The 17,601-nt window shown below is 39.8% G+C and overlaps 1 protein-coding gene across 1 annotated transcript in view; it reads left to right on the plus strand.

Moving 5' to 3' along the window:
• nell2a (neural EGFL like 2a) overlaps positions 1 to 17,601 on the plus strand; it is an 81,645-nt gene that overhangs the window by 4,806 nt on the left and 59,238 nt on the right. The window contains exons 3-9 of the mRNA XM_063479318.1: positions 6,663 to 6,813; positions 8,035 to 8,208; positions 9,174 to 9,270; positions 11,390 to 11,462; positions 12,458 to 12,540; positions 12,925 to 13,053; positions 15,320 to 15,422. Coding sequence (XP_063335388.1) covers positions 6,663 to 6,813; positions 8,035 to 8,208; positions 9,174 to 9,270; positions 11,390 to 11,462; positions 12,458 to 12,540; positions 12,925 to 13,053; positions 15,320 to 15,422 — 810 coding nt within the window. The remainder of the gene's footprint in view (positions 1 to 6,662; positions 6,814 to 8,034; positions 8,209 to 9,173; positions 9,271 to 11,389; positions 11,463 to 12,457; positions 12,541 to 12,924; positions 13,054 to 15,319; positions 15,423 to 17,601) is intronic.

Consider the following 17,601-nt stretch of genomic DNA (forward strand, 5'->3'; position numbering starts at 1 on the left):
AGTCCTTATTATGAAATTCCTTCTTTGTGGATTCACAGAGTGTTTCCTTGCTGAGCCAACGTAGAGGGATGGGAAAAGAAAGTGATAATTTGGTACTAAAAGAGATTGAGTCTGGAAAATCCCTAGCTGACTGTCTCACACTGCCGTAGCCTCACATTAAGCTGAAGTTCTGAATTTCTGTGTGGAACAAAGATTAGCGATTTTATCCTCATCACTCATATTCTAACAGCATGCAGAAGGCATCGCTTTGTGGCAATATGGGCTGGATTACAGCGACTAGTAATACAGGTTTATTGCATATTGCATATGTGCTGTAAGTGACCAAGTGGTGTGTATTTTATCTTCAGCGGGCGTGCTTGAAGCTCTGAGTAGATGTAGCCTCTAATTTGTTGTGATCTGGTACGATTGTCAGTGCAGATACTACACTTTAAGGGTGCAAACTGTGCATGCAACTGCCAAATGGACTCTAAGGTAATATAGTGTAATCCCAGCCTTAAAATATGCATACAGGCATGATTGCATTCAGTTAGGATGAATACAAACCTAACAAGGAGACTATAATATGTACAGAAACTCATTCTTTCAAGAATTTTCCAGGGCCAAGAGTAATTTTTCTTGAAAGTGTAAGGTAACAAAGGTCTGCTTTATTCTGCCTGAAGCCAATTTTCCAAAAAACATTTTGAAAAATTGTGCAGTGTGGACAATTTTTTTAAGCAGGTTTCAGAATAAAAACATTTTTAAGACTCAGGGGCTAATGTTAGACATTAGATGTTAACATAAATGTTAGACATGAACTTTATTCTTTGCAATCTTTAACACCATAACATTTTGTTCTGCTTAAAAATGAACCAAACAGAATTGTCGGTGAAGCTGAAGCCAAAAGCAAAATTTACCTGAGGTCAGACCAGCTTGCTTTATCCATTCCACCTGCATTTTATATCCATATAAAATAATCCCATTTCCTTCGATATACAGCAGTCGTTGTATATTGTGCTGTATTTCAAAGAAAAGTTGTCCAATCTTTCCTGATGACTGACATTATCCACAACTCCCTGTGGTCAGTCATTTTTGCTTGCTGCCTTCTGAGGCAAACCTGATCCTCTGTTCCACACAGGAGCTCCAGTGACCATGGAGGGGGAGATATTTCTATCCCCCCAGGGTTGTTATACAGTTGGGTGGCTGGAAGGCTGTCATTAGCTCTGTGTATGTGTGAATGTCAGACAGGCGGTCACCGAGGAGGCGATCTGAGAATTGGGAAAAAATTGCTGGCCAAGGCACTCCTGGAGGTGCCCTTGGCTCAGTTTAGTATTTGTTCCAGGAGAGTGGAGACACAGCAGGGGGGGAGATGGTCCGCCGAATGCAGATTGCCTGAGTGTGGCGGAATATTTAGGAGCTGTAACGACCAACTTTTAGGGGGCTGGTCTTTGTATATGTGTCTAGTGTATGTAAGGGGTACCTTACCGCACACCTCTGCATCCGTTTCTCTCTCTGTGCTGACGCAATGTTTGTTTAGAGTTGTGCAGGCTAGGCAAAATGTTGGCATTACAGTGTCTGCGTATGTGTTGCTGTCTACACCTGTTCATCTACGTGCATGCGTTCACAGGCGATTGTGCGTGTGCATTGATAGTAATGAAGGGTTTTGAGTTTGCTTCTGGCGGAGAGTTTATCATTATTCTAATCCTCCAAGAGAGATATTCTCTTGCCTGTCCCTCCCACGCACATCCCTCTACACTCAGGCCAGCAGATAAAATGTCTTGTGTAAAAGTGTGGTGTCATTTTTTTTTTCAAACACAAAACATTGTGTAATATGACAATATGACAAGTTTACATGGTTTATGGCAGTGTTGGGCCTTCCCTCCTCTGATTGCATCAGTGTGTTATTTGGACCCTTCTTGGCTTTATGCATTCTCTGCAGCTCATGGCTCAGTCCCTCTTAACTGATAGGAACATCGCTTATTTGGAAAATGTTGTTGAAGAGTTGTTGCAAAAGATGTAGGAGGTGTTATCTTGTTCTGGCAATCCACTAGAGACCGGAGAACGAAACTCTTCATTATTCGCATAAAAACGAGGCTGTAATCTTCATACTTAATATCAGTGATGCTGCTTTTAGTAGCAATTTCACTCCGAGAAATTTATAAATCGCTAACCAATGCCTTTTGCGTGGTGGGAAGACAGAAACTCGGCGTCTGTTCACTAGAAAAACTCCCATTCTGTGAGCGCAAGTCGACATGAAAGCAGTGTGTGAGAAAAGGATTGTGGCAAAGCTGGGCGTATCTGGCCTCTCACGCTGTGCTGTGGGGGCACCTGTTCGAAATGCTAAATGTGTCAGCTGATGATTGGTGCGGTTCTGCCAATATTTTTCTATGAGAATAGAGTGCGTGGGTGGGGGTGGGGGTGGATGGGTGAATGGGTGTGCTCGGCTTGTGTACCATGGGTCAGACAAAATAAGACCGTTAGACAGTTAAAGATTAGACGTGAAGCTGAGGGATGGAAATCGTGGCCTGAGTATAACTAATAAAGCAGAATGTACCCAGGAGATAAGATTAGGCTGTAGCCCTAAGCTGCGCTTCCGAGGGATGCTATTGAGCCTGAGGCTTTTGGAGATCTTTAGTCAGCTGATAAAACTCTGTGTGTCTCAAAAGCCGCTTCTTCACTATCAGCTGCTCCTTATAGCCTGTAAACATCGACAACAGATGACGTGAGATGTGTTATTGCACCGAAAATACGCTGATTAGAATTTTATGCACCGTGTCATCATTTTCTAGCTATTTTGTGTCAGTAACTCACATCAGAGTGGTCATTAGGAGCAGGTGGCTGCCCCATCCAGGCACTTGCCAATATATAATCGACCAAAGGCTCCCCTCAGCAGGGTCTTATTGATTTGGCACACGGGAAAGTTGTCCTACTCATCACAGCACAAACTCATCTACTCGTCTTTCACGTATATGTTTAAAGGAATGCAGAGATTCTCCTAATACATATGCTAACTTAATGTTTCTCTGACTGAATTCATTCGGTGTAGACAGATTTTACCGCTCCATGCCAATGAAGCCTCCACTCGACAAGCCCTTAAAGACCCATATAAAGATGCCCCTTCTCTTAAAGTAATAAGATGGGTGATGAGAGTTGTCCACATATAGCCAATGGCTCATAGCTGCCAAGTTGTAGAGCAGACCAGTAGTAGAGGTTCCTCGATCCTTACCATCCCCCCTGCCTCATCAACCCTGGGCCCCGCCCTGACACCTGCTCCTGCTGTGCTTATTTTCCTCGTGATTGAGATGTCATTTTTACTTTCTGTTCAACTCATGGCATGGCAGTAGATTGACCGGTGCATAATATCAAAGACTATTAATACATGACTGTAACAGTGTAAAGGAGATTTTCTTAATAAAAGCAATTAAATCTGACTACAGATTAAATTACCATTTAATAATTTGGATGAAAACAAACCAAAAAAAATCATTCTGAGATTATTGTCAGCAGTGCCATTTGGAATTGGTTACTAAGTAGGATCTGTTGATAGCAGCAGATTATTGCACAGCAGAACCCCTGTTGCAGTCATTGGACCATCTGTCCCACCCCAGCCAATGTCACTGGGATGATACTCCACTGGTGATGCAAAATGCATGAATCCCTGCACTGTGCATTTCCTTTGGTGAGAGACAAATCTAGTGTACGCTTTTGTTTAAAGAGAAATGACTCAAAATATGCACCTAATGGGCTTAAAAGCCTGCATCAGAAGAAGAAAAAAAAGCTAATGCTTGTGCTAAAAGTGTACACTGCAAGTACCACAACTGAATTGAAACAGGCCTTTTTTTTAAAGCATGCTGTCATTGTGTCTTATGTAAGTGATGAGTATCCGTATTCAGTCATCATCACAGCGTGGCTTGAAGTTTCACATTGCATTGTGTTAATTGGCTACTCCCACCAGCTGGAAGTAATGCTAATACACTGAGGAAAAGCCACCATGCTAGCTTCCTGGAGCGCTTAAGTGTGCCAGGGCATCGTGCATGCATCCCGTAGCTGGAAGTGAGCTCTTTGATGTGATTGCTTCTGAGAAACGTCATCTTTTATTGATGCTTCCATTAAAGTAACATAGACGTCTATGTAGACTTGGAGGGGAGGGAAAGGGGGCACGCTGGTGGAACAGGAGTTTACCAGCTAACTACACACAGAAAATACCCTCCCATCACCACCAGCACCAGCATTACACTTTAACTTATTTTTCCTCTAGTCCTCAGCTTAATATGGCTATTCCAATACTACACCTAGGAGTAAGTAACTTGACCTGATTTTTAAGTTAGCCTGCACCGGTGAGAGAAATCATTATCCCCTTTGGCAAATGATGACAGATGATGAATAATGTTGATATTTTTTAGCAAGAGCACTTGTTATTTTCTAAGACATATTAGCAGCAGTTAAGTTATAGTAAACATTAGGGTTGAGCAGTTTTCTCCATAGTCTAATTATCTTATGCCAATAACCAATACCATAGCTGCCATGCAGCCATTAAGATTGAGGTATCCTCTGTACATTGTGCATAGTATGTGGTCCAGACATAAAGAGCACAACTGCACTGTAGCTGCTGGTCAGAGAGACAAAGACAGAGAAGAGGTTATGCCCCATTTCCAGCATAAAGAGAAAGAACCAGCTGGAGAGAGACGTTCACACACAGCCATAAATGATTTACACTTAAAAGTTTGCTTTAGGATTATAGTTCTTTTTATCATAGCTCTGCTAACTTGATCAGTCTGTTTGATGCATAAAGGTGGCTCACCTATCTCTTCCTGCTCTGGCTGTGCTCACCTCACACACAGCAGGGTCTTTTACCAGAAACTCGCACAACACCTGGTGACATAAATAAGGTTAAAGAAGTGAGATAAACTAGCATCTCTGCAAACACACGGCTACATTAAGCTCTAATTTTAAAAATAGACAGAAATGTTCCTGTTCTGTTTTCTCTTATTTTGAGATGAGAGTGGTTCACAATGGTAATTTGAAAGAGAGCAAATGTGGGAGCGTGAACTTGTGTGTTCACACAGGAAAACAAGTCAAAAGGAAAAAAAAAGAACACCTTGATTGGCAAGCTGTTGTCACGCACTCTGACCGTTGTTTATCATCATCCACTGATGCAGCCTAGTGTTGTAGGTGGGTGTAAAGGCCAGAACAACAAGGTCCAAATCATTATGGTAGATGACTAGGTTAGAGCAACTCCAAAATGACAGGGCTTGTGGGGCGCCTTTGACTAGAAGTGGTGAATAGCTGTCGAAGACAGTTTAAAAAAATGGATGTAGCTACCGTGACATTACCCGCTGTTTTCTGAAGTCCCATTTTGAAGACTTGATGAGATGAGTGTTTCTGACAAAACACAGGATGTGCGGGATCAACTTTGATGTAATTCACAGCTCTTTGAAGATGCTGGAGCTAAAAAAATGTTTGTATCAGATACCACAGAGCATTCTCAGGTCTCTTTGTGTTTATGTGGGTCAGTTATCCTACAATACAAAGGACAAACAGCATATTAGACAGAGGTCGTCATCACTGTCCAGCTGGTACAGTATTTGGCAGCAAAGGGTTGTTGCCTATTATTTTTTGCAGGCGGACAACTTCAGAAGTTTTGCTTGAGGTGAGATTTACAGTAGCTGGCCTTTATTAGGAAGTCATGAGTTTACAATAAACTATATATATGAAAAATTCTTAGACCAAAAACAGTGCTCAAGCCATTTTCCAAATGAATGCAGTAAATGTCAAAGTTTTATTGGGAAAAAAAGTATTTGACTTACAGCTTAGTAAAGCTTTTAAGCTTGGCACTTTTTTGTTGTTCTTTAGCATTTTGCTCTCACTTTAAGAAATAAACTGAAATTTGTGCCAGTAAGTATGCTCTGAATGTTTAGTGTTGATTTTTATTTCATGAATTTAAATTTATCAGGCTTGTCTTATGTCACTACATGAAATATTTATAAAATCCCAGCAGAATGTTGTCTAGTTTTCCACAATACAGCAGATTCACTAGAGCACATTTTACTCATAACTTTCACAATAACTAATTTGTTATTCTTACTAAATTGTTAATATTATATATCAATAGTGGCAATAGAATTAACAACAAAAGGAAAAGGAAATGTTGTGTCGATTCACTGCTTCTGTTTTTCATACATCCATAAAGGAGCTGAAAAAGAACAGATAACTCATTTCATTTTTATTTATATAGCACCAAAGCACAACAGCAGTCACCTCAAGGTATTGTAATTTAAAGACGAAGATCAGATTACGCCATTACAAGCAAGCAGCTCCCTTTTTAATGAGAAGATTCCTCATGTTTCTTCCATCTGTGGTGACTGGTTTGGGAGAGAAGGGAAGAGGGAGACACAACAGGAAACAAAGTATGGAAGAAAGCCAGTAATTAATAATAATTAATGATTAAATGCAAAGTGGTATGTAAGCACAAAGAGTGAAATGCAGTGAATGAAAAAGAAAAACTTATGGGAAACCCCAGGAAAGACTCAGGGTCTCCTGATCCAGCTCTAGCTAAAGACACATTGTTAGTTCTGGAGTTTATTTTTTCCAGTGTTGATGTTTTGGTCAGATAAATAGACAGTCTTTCTGAGGACGTACTTATTGATGGTGTTAATAATTTCTTCTAATCCCTGTCTTTAATCCAGGGTCCTCCAGGGAAGTAAAAGCTCCCGTGGAGGTCTCAGAGCAAATGGTCCAGAAGCTAAGAGGCAAGAATGAGTTTACTGTGTTGGTGACCCTCAAACAGGATCACCTGAACTCTGGGGTGATCCTCTCCATCCATCATTCTGAACACAGGTAAGATCACTTCTCGTTTCATCACGTGTGTAAAACGGCTTTTGTCGTACACAGGTAAAGTGGAGCATTAGCTCATTTTGGATATATTTGCAGATACATGAATGGAATACACTACATAAAAATACATTTTAAGAAAGTTCAGTGATGCATGTGTATCACTGGGAAACTAAAGTATAGCTCATTTAGTACAGTGAAGCCTGTCAGAAGAAATCTCCCTGCCCTATGATTCCAGTTGTGCTCTAAATTTAGTAACTCTCTGTTCTGTCATATGAGCAGACTGGATATTTGTATTTGATAAGCATTTAGATGTTTTACACACTAGTCAAATAAACAAAGAAAATCACCCTGTATGCCAGAGTATTATTCACAGTCCATCAACGATGCAAGCGTCGAGTCTGTAATTGTGAATCGAAAACTGATGAGACACTATCTGCAGTTAGCATGCTAATGTTTTCCATTACTTTGTGGTAGCTGAGCCGTTGGATGATCAGAACAGCAATCTAAATTCCACATAATGCGTTGATTGAACAGTTTGTACATTAAAGTCGGTCCTGAGAAGAGAGCTCACAGGGATGTTAATGACTTTCTCCCACTGATGATTAGCCTTCCCAGCCATTCATATGCAACAAAGCAGCACTGCATGGTTTCATTTAAAACATGGCAGAAATAATTCAGCATCCAAAGTGTTAGCTAGTGCGTTTATGGAGTCAAGATGAATGTGCATGCATGGCTAGGGGAGAGTAAATCTATTAGATGTGGTTTGCAGATAAATCAATTCCATTGCTACACTGTCTATTTTTCTTTTGAATAATGTTTCTTGAAAATGACTCTTGTTCAAATAAGTCTGTCTTTAAAACGCTGAGGTGATGAGTGTGTATCGGCAGCTCTTTCCATTAGTGTCACTGTGCTGGGTGAATCTCGGTGGTGTGGAGAAGAGGATTCTCCTGGAATACTAATGCTCTAACATAAAGAGTTGAATCGCTACATGCGGGCCATTGCTGTGTGCTGCTGATGTTGTATTAGACAGCAATACAGCGCCCCTATGTTTAACTTTTAATGTGATCAAATTCTTAATAGAGGAGTTCTGACAGTTTTGCATTTCTTTGTGTGACAAATACGTTTTTTTTAAGCAACACGACTTTGTAACACTGTAAGACGCAGGAAGGTGTCACAGAACTTACCATGGTTTTTACTTAAGTTGCTGGATCTTTTGTGTTGCAGGTTCCTGGAGCTTGAGAGCAGCGGCCAACGGAGTGAAGTACGCCTTCATTATCGCACCAAAGGGCAGCAGGATCACACAGAGGTGTTCCCTTACAGCCTGGCTGACGACCAGTGGCACAAGGTCTCTGTCGCCGTCAGCGCATCTCACGTCATACTACATGTGGACTGTAACAGGTAAGATCCTGGATTGAGGGTCTTCACTTTCAAAAGGAAAAATACAGATTTAAATGTCGCTTGTGTATCAGCTTCAAACTTTGCATGTACTAATCTCATGTAACGTACCGTGCAAGGACCTATTATCTGAATGATCTGATCTGCCATAATATAATTAATTCACATAAAATCTGTTTTCTGATTTTCTGCAATGAGTTGCATTTGTAAGCCTCCAACTCATACAGCAATAGATACTGCTATGTTAAATCATGTAAAAATTATTGCAATGACTCCAGGCTTAGAGAGATACCGATTTTAAATTTGGGGAAAAAAGAGATTTCTCATACTGAATTGGCATGTGGTGATTTAATTTAAATAGGACTTTAAATTACTTTAAACTAAGTGATCAAATTTATTCTGTATCATCTTTCAGGGTTTTTTTTGTCTGTGTCTTTGCATAGAAAAATACAATGTGTAATATCTCTTCAAAAGCAGAAACTCACTGAAAGACAATAGTGAAACTAAAACCTGTTAGGTAACAATATGACGCTTTAAACTACGGTTTGTGTTTTTAGGCCATGACGTGCTGCGTTGTGTATGGATTGTGTTCACTTGCTGACTCTGGCATGCATGTATCGACATCGGCCATATGTCTCATGGGTCCGGCGCAGGTTGAACTCACCTTGAGGAAACCGGCGTTTTTACATGCCTCTGCTGCTCACTATGACATGGGAGTCACTGTTTGTGTGTGATGATCCTTCTTGGCACGATAAGAGAACAGACGGCAACGCCATGTGCATCCAAGAAAGCATGTGGCTATCTATACCCTGCATAGGGAAAGAGTTAACAGAAGGATTTAAAAGGGCAGGACCTGCAGTGTGGGTGGGGGTGGGGGGGCATCTTTTCATCACATGAGCCAAACAGGTAGCATAACTGACTTTTTTGTGATTTTAGCCATTGACCAATTTGTGATCGTGTTTTTTCAGGATCTATGAGCGGGTGGTGGAACCTCCCTACATGGATATACCCGAGGATACTTCCTTTTGGCTCGGACAAAGAAACGCTGCTCATGGCTTCTTCAAGGTTAATGCTGCAATAAAAACCTCTTTTCCAGAATATATGCATGCTGATGCCTCTCCTGATCTGTCATTACTAAGCCATAAATGATTCAGAATAGCACAAACAAGTAATTCATCTCAGCTGCGGCACCATCTTTTCACCCCGTACTCAGTCTTGGTTTATATTGTATCCTCTCCCTCTTTGTTTGGCTTGTTTGTTTTTATTTATTATAGCTGTTGGATTTAATTGCATGCATTTCTCAAGGCTTACCATTTTAATTTGAGGGCTGCTCTGCCTACCCTAGGAATTGACGTTTTTTTGTCATTGTTTGTTCCCTGTGCCTTAGTCTGCAGCTAAGCCCAGTGCAATTATCTCAGCAACCCCCACAGTGCTTATTTGGGAGAAATCATTAAATAGCCTCTGGACTATGCTCATTAAGCTTAGTCTATAGTATTGTTTTTCAGACAGAGAGACTTATATCGCCTCTTTCAGACTGGACCGCACTCCCGAATTTCCCACCTGGGGAGACTTGCTGGGGCAAAATGTCAGCTTACTAGCAATTCTAACTATTTTAATCAATCTGCTGGTGACTAGGTCTGTGTTTGATGGTGCGGTGATGGCTGTGTGTATGTGTACCTGTTAATACTTTATACACTGTGTCCTGGCATTTGAATTTCCTCTGTGTTAATTGGTTGATGAAAGAAGCTCTGGAGGTCACCCACTAATCTTGTCACACAGCAGCATCTTTCCTCGCCACTCTGTGAATCCTTGATTAGTTGCTGGGAAGACATCTCCTTTTTTTCTTTTTCTTTCGTCTTTTTTAAACACTACTTCATTAGGACACATGCACGCCCACACACATAGAGAAATGGTCAATGTCTGTATGTGTTAGCTAAAAATGAGAAAATCACAGCCTTAGCGGTAATAGTTAAGACTTTAGACAGAGCACATGCAATGTTGCTTCTTTACTTAGTTTTTTTTTTTTTTTTTTTACATTCAGACACTATACATGTCTTATCTAGTAACTGAAGTTGTGAATTCTATCAAGTCAGAATTTTTCAGTAGTTCACTTTTTTCTTGGCCTGGTAGGGTATCTAATTTTTGCAGATGAAAAACTGGATTAATTTTTTCTATGTGTTAATATTAAGTATTTTCTCACTGCCCATTAAAAAAATCCTTCTTTACTTTCTAAAATATTGTTGGGCACATTTATTAAATAATAGCTCCCTTCTTTCACACAAACACAACAATATTCAACCACTAAAAATTTCCTATTCAGGGATGCAAGTAAATAACTGCAATTTGGCATCTTAGTTTAAACAAAATAATAATGTGCAAGTAATATGCAATACACATTATAACACAGTTTCTATTTATAGTTTGTAGCAGTTGTATTTTGCAGAATTTGTACTGTGCCGGTAAGTAAATAGTGTTATTTCAAATTTGATCGACACAGCTCCTATCTTCTGCCATTTCTAGACGTTACCGTGAAAAATCAGCAAATAATTTCCCCAGGATTTTAAATTTATGGTTGGTAAATTGAAGTGGCGAGACAATTTAAAAAAACAATTTCTCCTAAGTTGCACTGTTCCACTTCTGTAAAGGTAATAAATGCACTCATGGAGTGAAATGGACCTGGTTACCATGGCAACAGAGTGTCTGAACACAGGTATGTGTTTGGGATTCGGACGTAGGACAATTTGGACTTATGAAATGATTGAATCTCTATCTCCTGTTTATGCTTATCAGAGGAGATTGAAAAAAAAAATCCATGTTCGAGCTAAATTGGCCACATAATTAACCTCCTGTAGGTTTGCAGATATGAGATGATTGATCAGAGCGACAGTCTGGGACGCATATTATCCAACAATCGCCCAACAACCTGTCTGTCATACTTCACAGTGAAAAACACAATTCTACCTGTTTATTTTTGTGAGGAAACATATGCTTGGGTCCCACGTTATCTCAAATATTAATTACTTAGACAACTTAGAGAAATATTACCACCCTAACCCACACTCCCAACTCTCAAAATCCTCATCTATTTACTACACCTGCTTGATGTTTCTTCTATATTTTTCTTCTTTTTTAGCATGAGGTGTTACTCCCTATGATCAAAAGGTTGTTATGTCTGTGTATGTAGGGAGTGATGCAGGACGTGGAGATCCTGGTGATGCCACAGGGTTACATCTCACAGTGTCCAGACCTTAACAGAAGTGAGTGCAGTAATCCCATTACTGTTGATTCTGAATAACCCTCAAACTTAGTTTACACTGATTTTAACTTATTTATCTGCAACCCCACTTTTAGATTACAGTATAGATAAAACGTACATTTTGTATTTATTTGATATTATTATTTATTATTATTATTTTCAAATCCTGAGTAGTGCTAAGGAGTTTAACAGTTGTGGGGTGTTTTGCAGTTAGTCAATCAGCAAAAAGTGGGTTTTCTTGTGTGATCGTTATCCTCATTATTGCCACGATTTTGATGGTTCTGTTTTATTCAGTTTTGCGAGGACAAAGAAACCAGCTGTTTACATCAGTGCAAAAAGCTGTGAAATTTTATCTGAGCAAATATGCTAGATGAAATAAACTGTATCAGGCATATTTCAGAAATCGGTTTAGCATTACTTTTAAGTGGCAATCTGTGAGACTATTTGATTTAGAAATGTTTTGATGCAATGTTTTTTTCCCCATTCAATCACTGGTTGTATAGTGAAATGTTTTTATTGTGCGCTTATGATGATGTGTTTTCACTAGGAACCTTTTTTATATTCCATCTCATTGTTAGAGACAGACAAACACTATTTTTGCAGAGAGTGAAAACCACACACCCACACCTCATGCTTTAAAATGATTTTTCACATGGATTATATGTTCCTGTCCCTCAAAAAGTTTGCTTAATGCGTTTTCCAGTAAATTAGGCCCTTTTACAGAGGGGACATTTTTTAGTAATATAAAATAACAAGTGAAATTTCCTCCTTCAATGGAAAACATATTAGCAAGTATTATTAATGTTATTATTAATTATTAACTATTACTGTTAAACTACTGAACTGTTTCTACTATTAAAAGTGTTTAAAAACTGTTATATGGTTAGACAGGTTTTTATCTGCTATAGTTATGATGCAGTTAACATAGATTATTTGAATGGATGACCACGTTATTGCACGTACCTAAGTTACTTTGTATTGTTCCTTGTTTGTCAGCATGTCCAACCTGCAATGATTTCCATGGACTAGTGCAGAAAATCATGGAGCTACAGGATATACTTGCAAAAACATCCAGCAAGGTAATGTAATGTGTGTGTTATTTGTGCTGATTTGACATTTAATCCAAAACAGAGAGAGGAACGGTAATTGCTCCTTTGAATTAAATGAGTAAAATATATCCCCTTGTCAGTACGGTTCTGTTATTAACATTCATTGCAACAGGCATTCAGAGCCGTATTAACATTTGGCTCTGCCTATTAATGAACTCTTTTCTCTTCTGATGGAGAGACTGAGAGTGTATGAGGTGTTAATAGTATCTCATGAATGAGTTTTGTGATGCTGCTGGTTTGCTTTTGAAGCTGCTTTTTTCATGTGAATATAGACATCGAATGAGGCTGACTCATGTCTTCTTTTCTACATGTTTTTTGTCTTTCCGGTGTGTTGGGGGGGTGTTGGTGGTGCAGCTGTCCAGGGCGGAGGAGAAGATGAATGGGCTGGATGGCTGCTATTGTGAGAGAACCTGCAGCGTCAAGGGGGTCGTCTACAGGGAGGATGAAAGCTGGACAGATGGCTGCAGGAATTGCACATGCACGGTGTGGCTTCTCACAAGGGTGCTCGACTGCGTGTGCGTGCATGCTAGTGTGTGTGTGTGTGTGTCTGACCATTAAAAGGAAAGGGGAGGGGACATTCGGTTTTGTGATTGTGTGCATTTGAACATACTGGGTCTGAAATTATGTACTTGTCTCACTGTGTGTGATTATATGTTTGCAGGCATGTGAGCGGGTCATAAACAAATATACGTGTGAGTGTGCAGGCCAATATGAGTGTGTGCGGGCATTTGTATGAATGGTATATGCATTTGTGTCTGACAACATGCATTTTTAATCATGCATTGTTGTATTTATTGTATCGTGTGCTTTCCTCAGTTGGTGTGCGACTGTGTATGCGAGCGTCTGTGTGTACACATACATTCTCTGCTCTTATCGTAAGCTGCCTTTTTGTCTTGAACCCCTGTTGATCAAGTGTGTGAAGATGGGGGTGTGGGTTTGGGTGGGGTAGAGGTGCAAAGTGCAGGGGCACCTTTGTTGACAGCTTGTAGTATCATTATTTTCATGCACTAGCTTGAGGGTTGCCCTAGTTACCCAAGAAAAGATACTGTATTAAAAACCTCCACAGTACTCAGGATTAGACGCATCAACAGCAGTGCTTAATAATACGCTATTCTCTCAAGGGTCTACTTTGTGCTGCACAAAGTGTGAATAATTGCCAAAAGAAGAATTATAAGCGGCTGGAGATCTTGTTCTTGTACTACATCGGCAAACAGATTTCACTCCCTTTCAGTCTACTCAGCTTCGGAACATGAAACTCATTCACTGCTACTGAACTGCTCCAACCAGCCAATGAGATGACTTTGCGCACCACTGCCCAACATGCAAAAGATAGGAAATCACATATCTGTCAGTGCACCGCACCTAATTGCACTTGACAGATGATAATTATCATCAGGGATTTGTTCTACCCACTCATCCAATGAAATCGCTTCATTCGTCGGGAACGATGTTTTGCCACTCCTGGGCTGCAATTAAGGCATTAAATGGGATATGTTCTTACCTTATGTGTGGTAATTAGCTGTGACCTTTAAAATTCAAAGGTCATGCATTAAGATGTTATCAATTATGTGGATCAGGTTCATAGATGTTGCTGTCACAGAGCTTTCATCCGTGGAAACTATGTTAATTACAGTAACAGCCGGAGAAAAGGAGATAGTATTTAAATATGTTCAATATACAGATTACTGTAGGAATCTTCAGTTTAGTGGATTCGCAGCACAGTATTCATAGTCCTCGGCTTGGCCAGAACCCTCTGAATATTTAGAAGATGCAACATAGGATTCAGGGGGTTGAGTAAGCTGCAAACATCTGTGCATCCTGTGATTTATAATGTATTTATAATGGCATAATTACAGTCTAAAATGCATTAATTTCAATAGCAGCCTTGCATGCATTTAGTCTATCCCAATTATACAAATGGGGTGAACAATATAATAGAAACATCAACATAATGTAGTAGTTCATAATTACGAAAAAAAATCAACAAATACTAGCTTCATAAAAGTATAATTTATTGATGGACCACTGTGTTTAGCTTCAATGGTATGTTGGACAGTAAGGATTTAAAAAATGCCTGATAGAAATTCCAATGTATGTTTGAGGTTCAGAAACAATGTTATTAGCCAATATCAGCCGTTGATATTAGCTGTTTCTTCATCATTTATAAAAGCCAATACATAAATTAAAAAGGAAAACATGTAAGAAACACCCTTCAACTATCTTATGAGTGTCGACACTGCATAGATTGCCCACCAGAGGGCGCTCTGTAACTTTCCTGCAGTACCCCACCAATTACCACCAGCCAATCTGAGGATCAGATGATCTGAGGAGTACTCCAGTATTCCAAGACAAGATTATATTTAATTAGCATTGTTATATTATGTTAATAAGGACAATTATTGGGGAAATCTATTTGCGTTTGAAAGAAAAAAAATATTGGCCAACATATCAGATTTTTAAATCACCAATTATCAGTGTGGGTATCGGTAAAATCTGATATTAGTTGTTTTCCAGGTTTTCCAGTCTTATTTTTAATGTTAAATCCTAATTATTATATATCTTGTTCAAAATGCAGTATTTGCCCAATTTAGGTGATTATTTTCAAAAAAGAAAATCAATATAAATATAGTCAGATTTTTAGAATTGTTGATACTGAACTAATATGTATCAGTTCAAGCACCAAACGCCCAGTGTCACTTGAGTTCTACTAGCCACTCTTTAAACAAAGTGTTGTGTTTCTCTCTACCAGAATGGCACGGTGCAATGTGAGGCCATCTCCTGCCCTCCCCCTCAGTGCCCGGCGGGCACAGCGCCTGCCTACGTAAAGGGTGCCTGCTGCAAGGAGTGCCAGCGTGAGTGAAGTACCCTTAACCTCAGCACCCTCCTACACTCATACAATCATGGACACAATTGCGCACAAACGCGCACACATAACAGCAAAACAACCTCCATCACCAGATTTAGAGCACATATAACGCCTCCACAAGGGCTGCCTGACAATTGACCAGGGCTCTGCTGTGTTGCTAAGCTACCTCCTAACATGTCTCTTGAGATGAGTCCATCCTTTTTGCATATACATGGACCAATCAATTATTCACTAGCTGGCTTTCAAAACACAGATGGCCACCAGTCACACAGACGTGAGCCAGTAAATCTGGGATCGCTGCATGTGATGTAAACTAGTTCCTATTTATGGCATGGCATGTTGAGGCTGTGAGAAAAGTGAAGAGGAAGGGAATGTTAAGGGTCTAAAATGATGCTCATAATCACACTGGCAATAGTCTCTCCATAAATGTCCATTTATTAACTTTTGAACACTGATATGTTCTAGCTGGATAAATAATTCCATTTCATCACATTGCTACATAGAGGGTCTGTTTTTTTTTTCTTTTTCCGAAAGACTTTGAGCTAAGCAATGAACTCTTATTAGCCTCTTCACCGCAGCACTCTACATCTCATATTCTCTCAATTCCCCTCTCAATAAAAATGGATTTCAGTGGGTATTATCGTATTATCTTTTTTTTTTTTACATTCAGCTGATAGTATCCCAAATGAAACTTTAACAGATGTGATATATTTTCTTTTGAGAGGCAAAAAGAACTGCCTGCCAACTTATAGAACACAATCTAGCACATGCATTAAGCAGAGGAATTTATTACCGTACGTCTGAGTGTTTTCAATAACTGGTGTTCTCACCTGAGATGTGTTGAAGGTTACACACCATATGAGCGATAGAAAAATGTACCAGACTTTGTGCGTGTGTGTGTATAGTATTTCTTAGCAGATTTGACTCCACGTCTTGTGCAGGCTGACTTCATTTGAGAGCTTCTTCATCACAAACACCCACGCACTTCTGCCATCCCTCTTCTGCTTTGCTTGTAAGCGAATGACACAGTGAAAATGCTGCAAAAGCAAATAATAGACAAGATTTACTCTCTATCAGGAAGAAACAATTAGTCTGGGATGCCAATCATCTCGTGTCAGCATCTTTTTCCACGGAACCATAGGCCTGGGCCGATACGCAGGGGCTGTAAATCTGCTGCCGTGTTACCCAAATACAAACACGTAGCAAGTAATGCCCTTAAACTCAATATCCCTATTCTCCCTTGTGTCAATGAGGTAGACAAACACACAGCTAATTACACGTACTCTCGCTTTGGAGAGAAGTGTACCGCAAGTTTCCTTGGTACAAAGACATGATTTGCTCTCCAAATTAAAGGCTTATCTCACAGCGCCGGGCCTTCCAGGGAGGAGTTCTGAGTCTCTATTTTTTTGTGTGTGATTGTCTGTCAAGTAGAGCGCCAAATGGCTGTTTCAGAAGTCCTTCGCTTTTATGATACGCTGCTTTGTGATAGGGCCTGACCTCCAGTGTCAATCATTTCTCCCCCTCGTATCAGACTAAATCTGTCTGACCCCAACTGCTCATCAAACACACGCTTTCTGCCCATGTGATTATTTTAACCTCCACCAACCCAAGAACCCCCAGTTACATGAAATGGCTTCTCCTCAGTGCCGCACTCAGGAGTGCTTTCTCCCTCTGAATATTAATTATGCCATCACTTCTTCTGTTGTTACTTAATTGAGTTTGACACGCTTGATTTGGTTCAGCTCTATTCACCTGAGGGCTTTAAAAAAAGGTCTCACAAAAAAAGTGTAAATAATAAGGACAGAGTACGTGATGCACGTTAAACAGCACTGTTAAATAACTCTTGACATCTAACTAGTGTTTGCGGTCACAGCTGAGCGGAGACGCACAGATTTGGGTTCAGCAGTTACAAAAAGAGAACAGTATGACTCAAATGTACATAATGAAATCTTTTTCAGATGAAACAAGAAAAAACCTCACAATCTGAACAAGAGCCTCTATTCTTTACAAACAACAGCAATTCAGATCAACTTCCTGTTAGATCCACATCATCTACGAATTTCAAGAAAGGTCCCCTAAACAATTTCTAACACTCCTTACTTGCCCTTTAAATGATTATTTCAAATGGAAGCTCTGACATCATTTGTCTTTTTTAGTGTGTAACA

The sequence above is a fragment of the Pelmatolapia mariae genome, linkage group LG7, assembly GCF_036321145.2.
Source record: "Pelmatolapia mariae isolate MD_Pm_ZW linkage group LG7, Pm_UMD_F_2, whole genome shotgun sequence".
NCBI classification, from domain to species: Eukaryota; Metazoa; Chordata; class Actinopteri; order Cichliformes; family Cichlidae; genus Pelmatolapia; species Pelmatolapia mariae.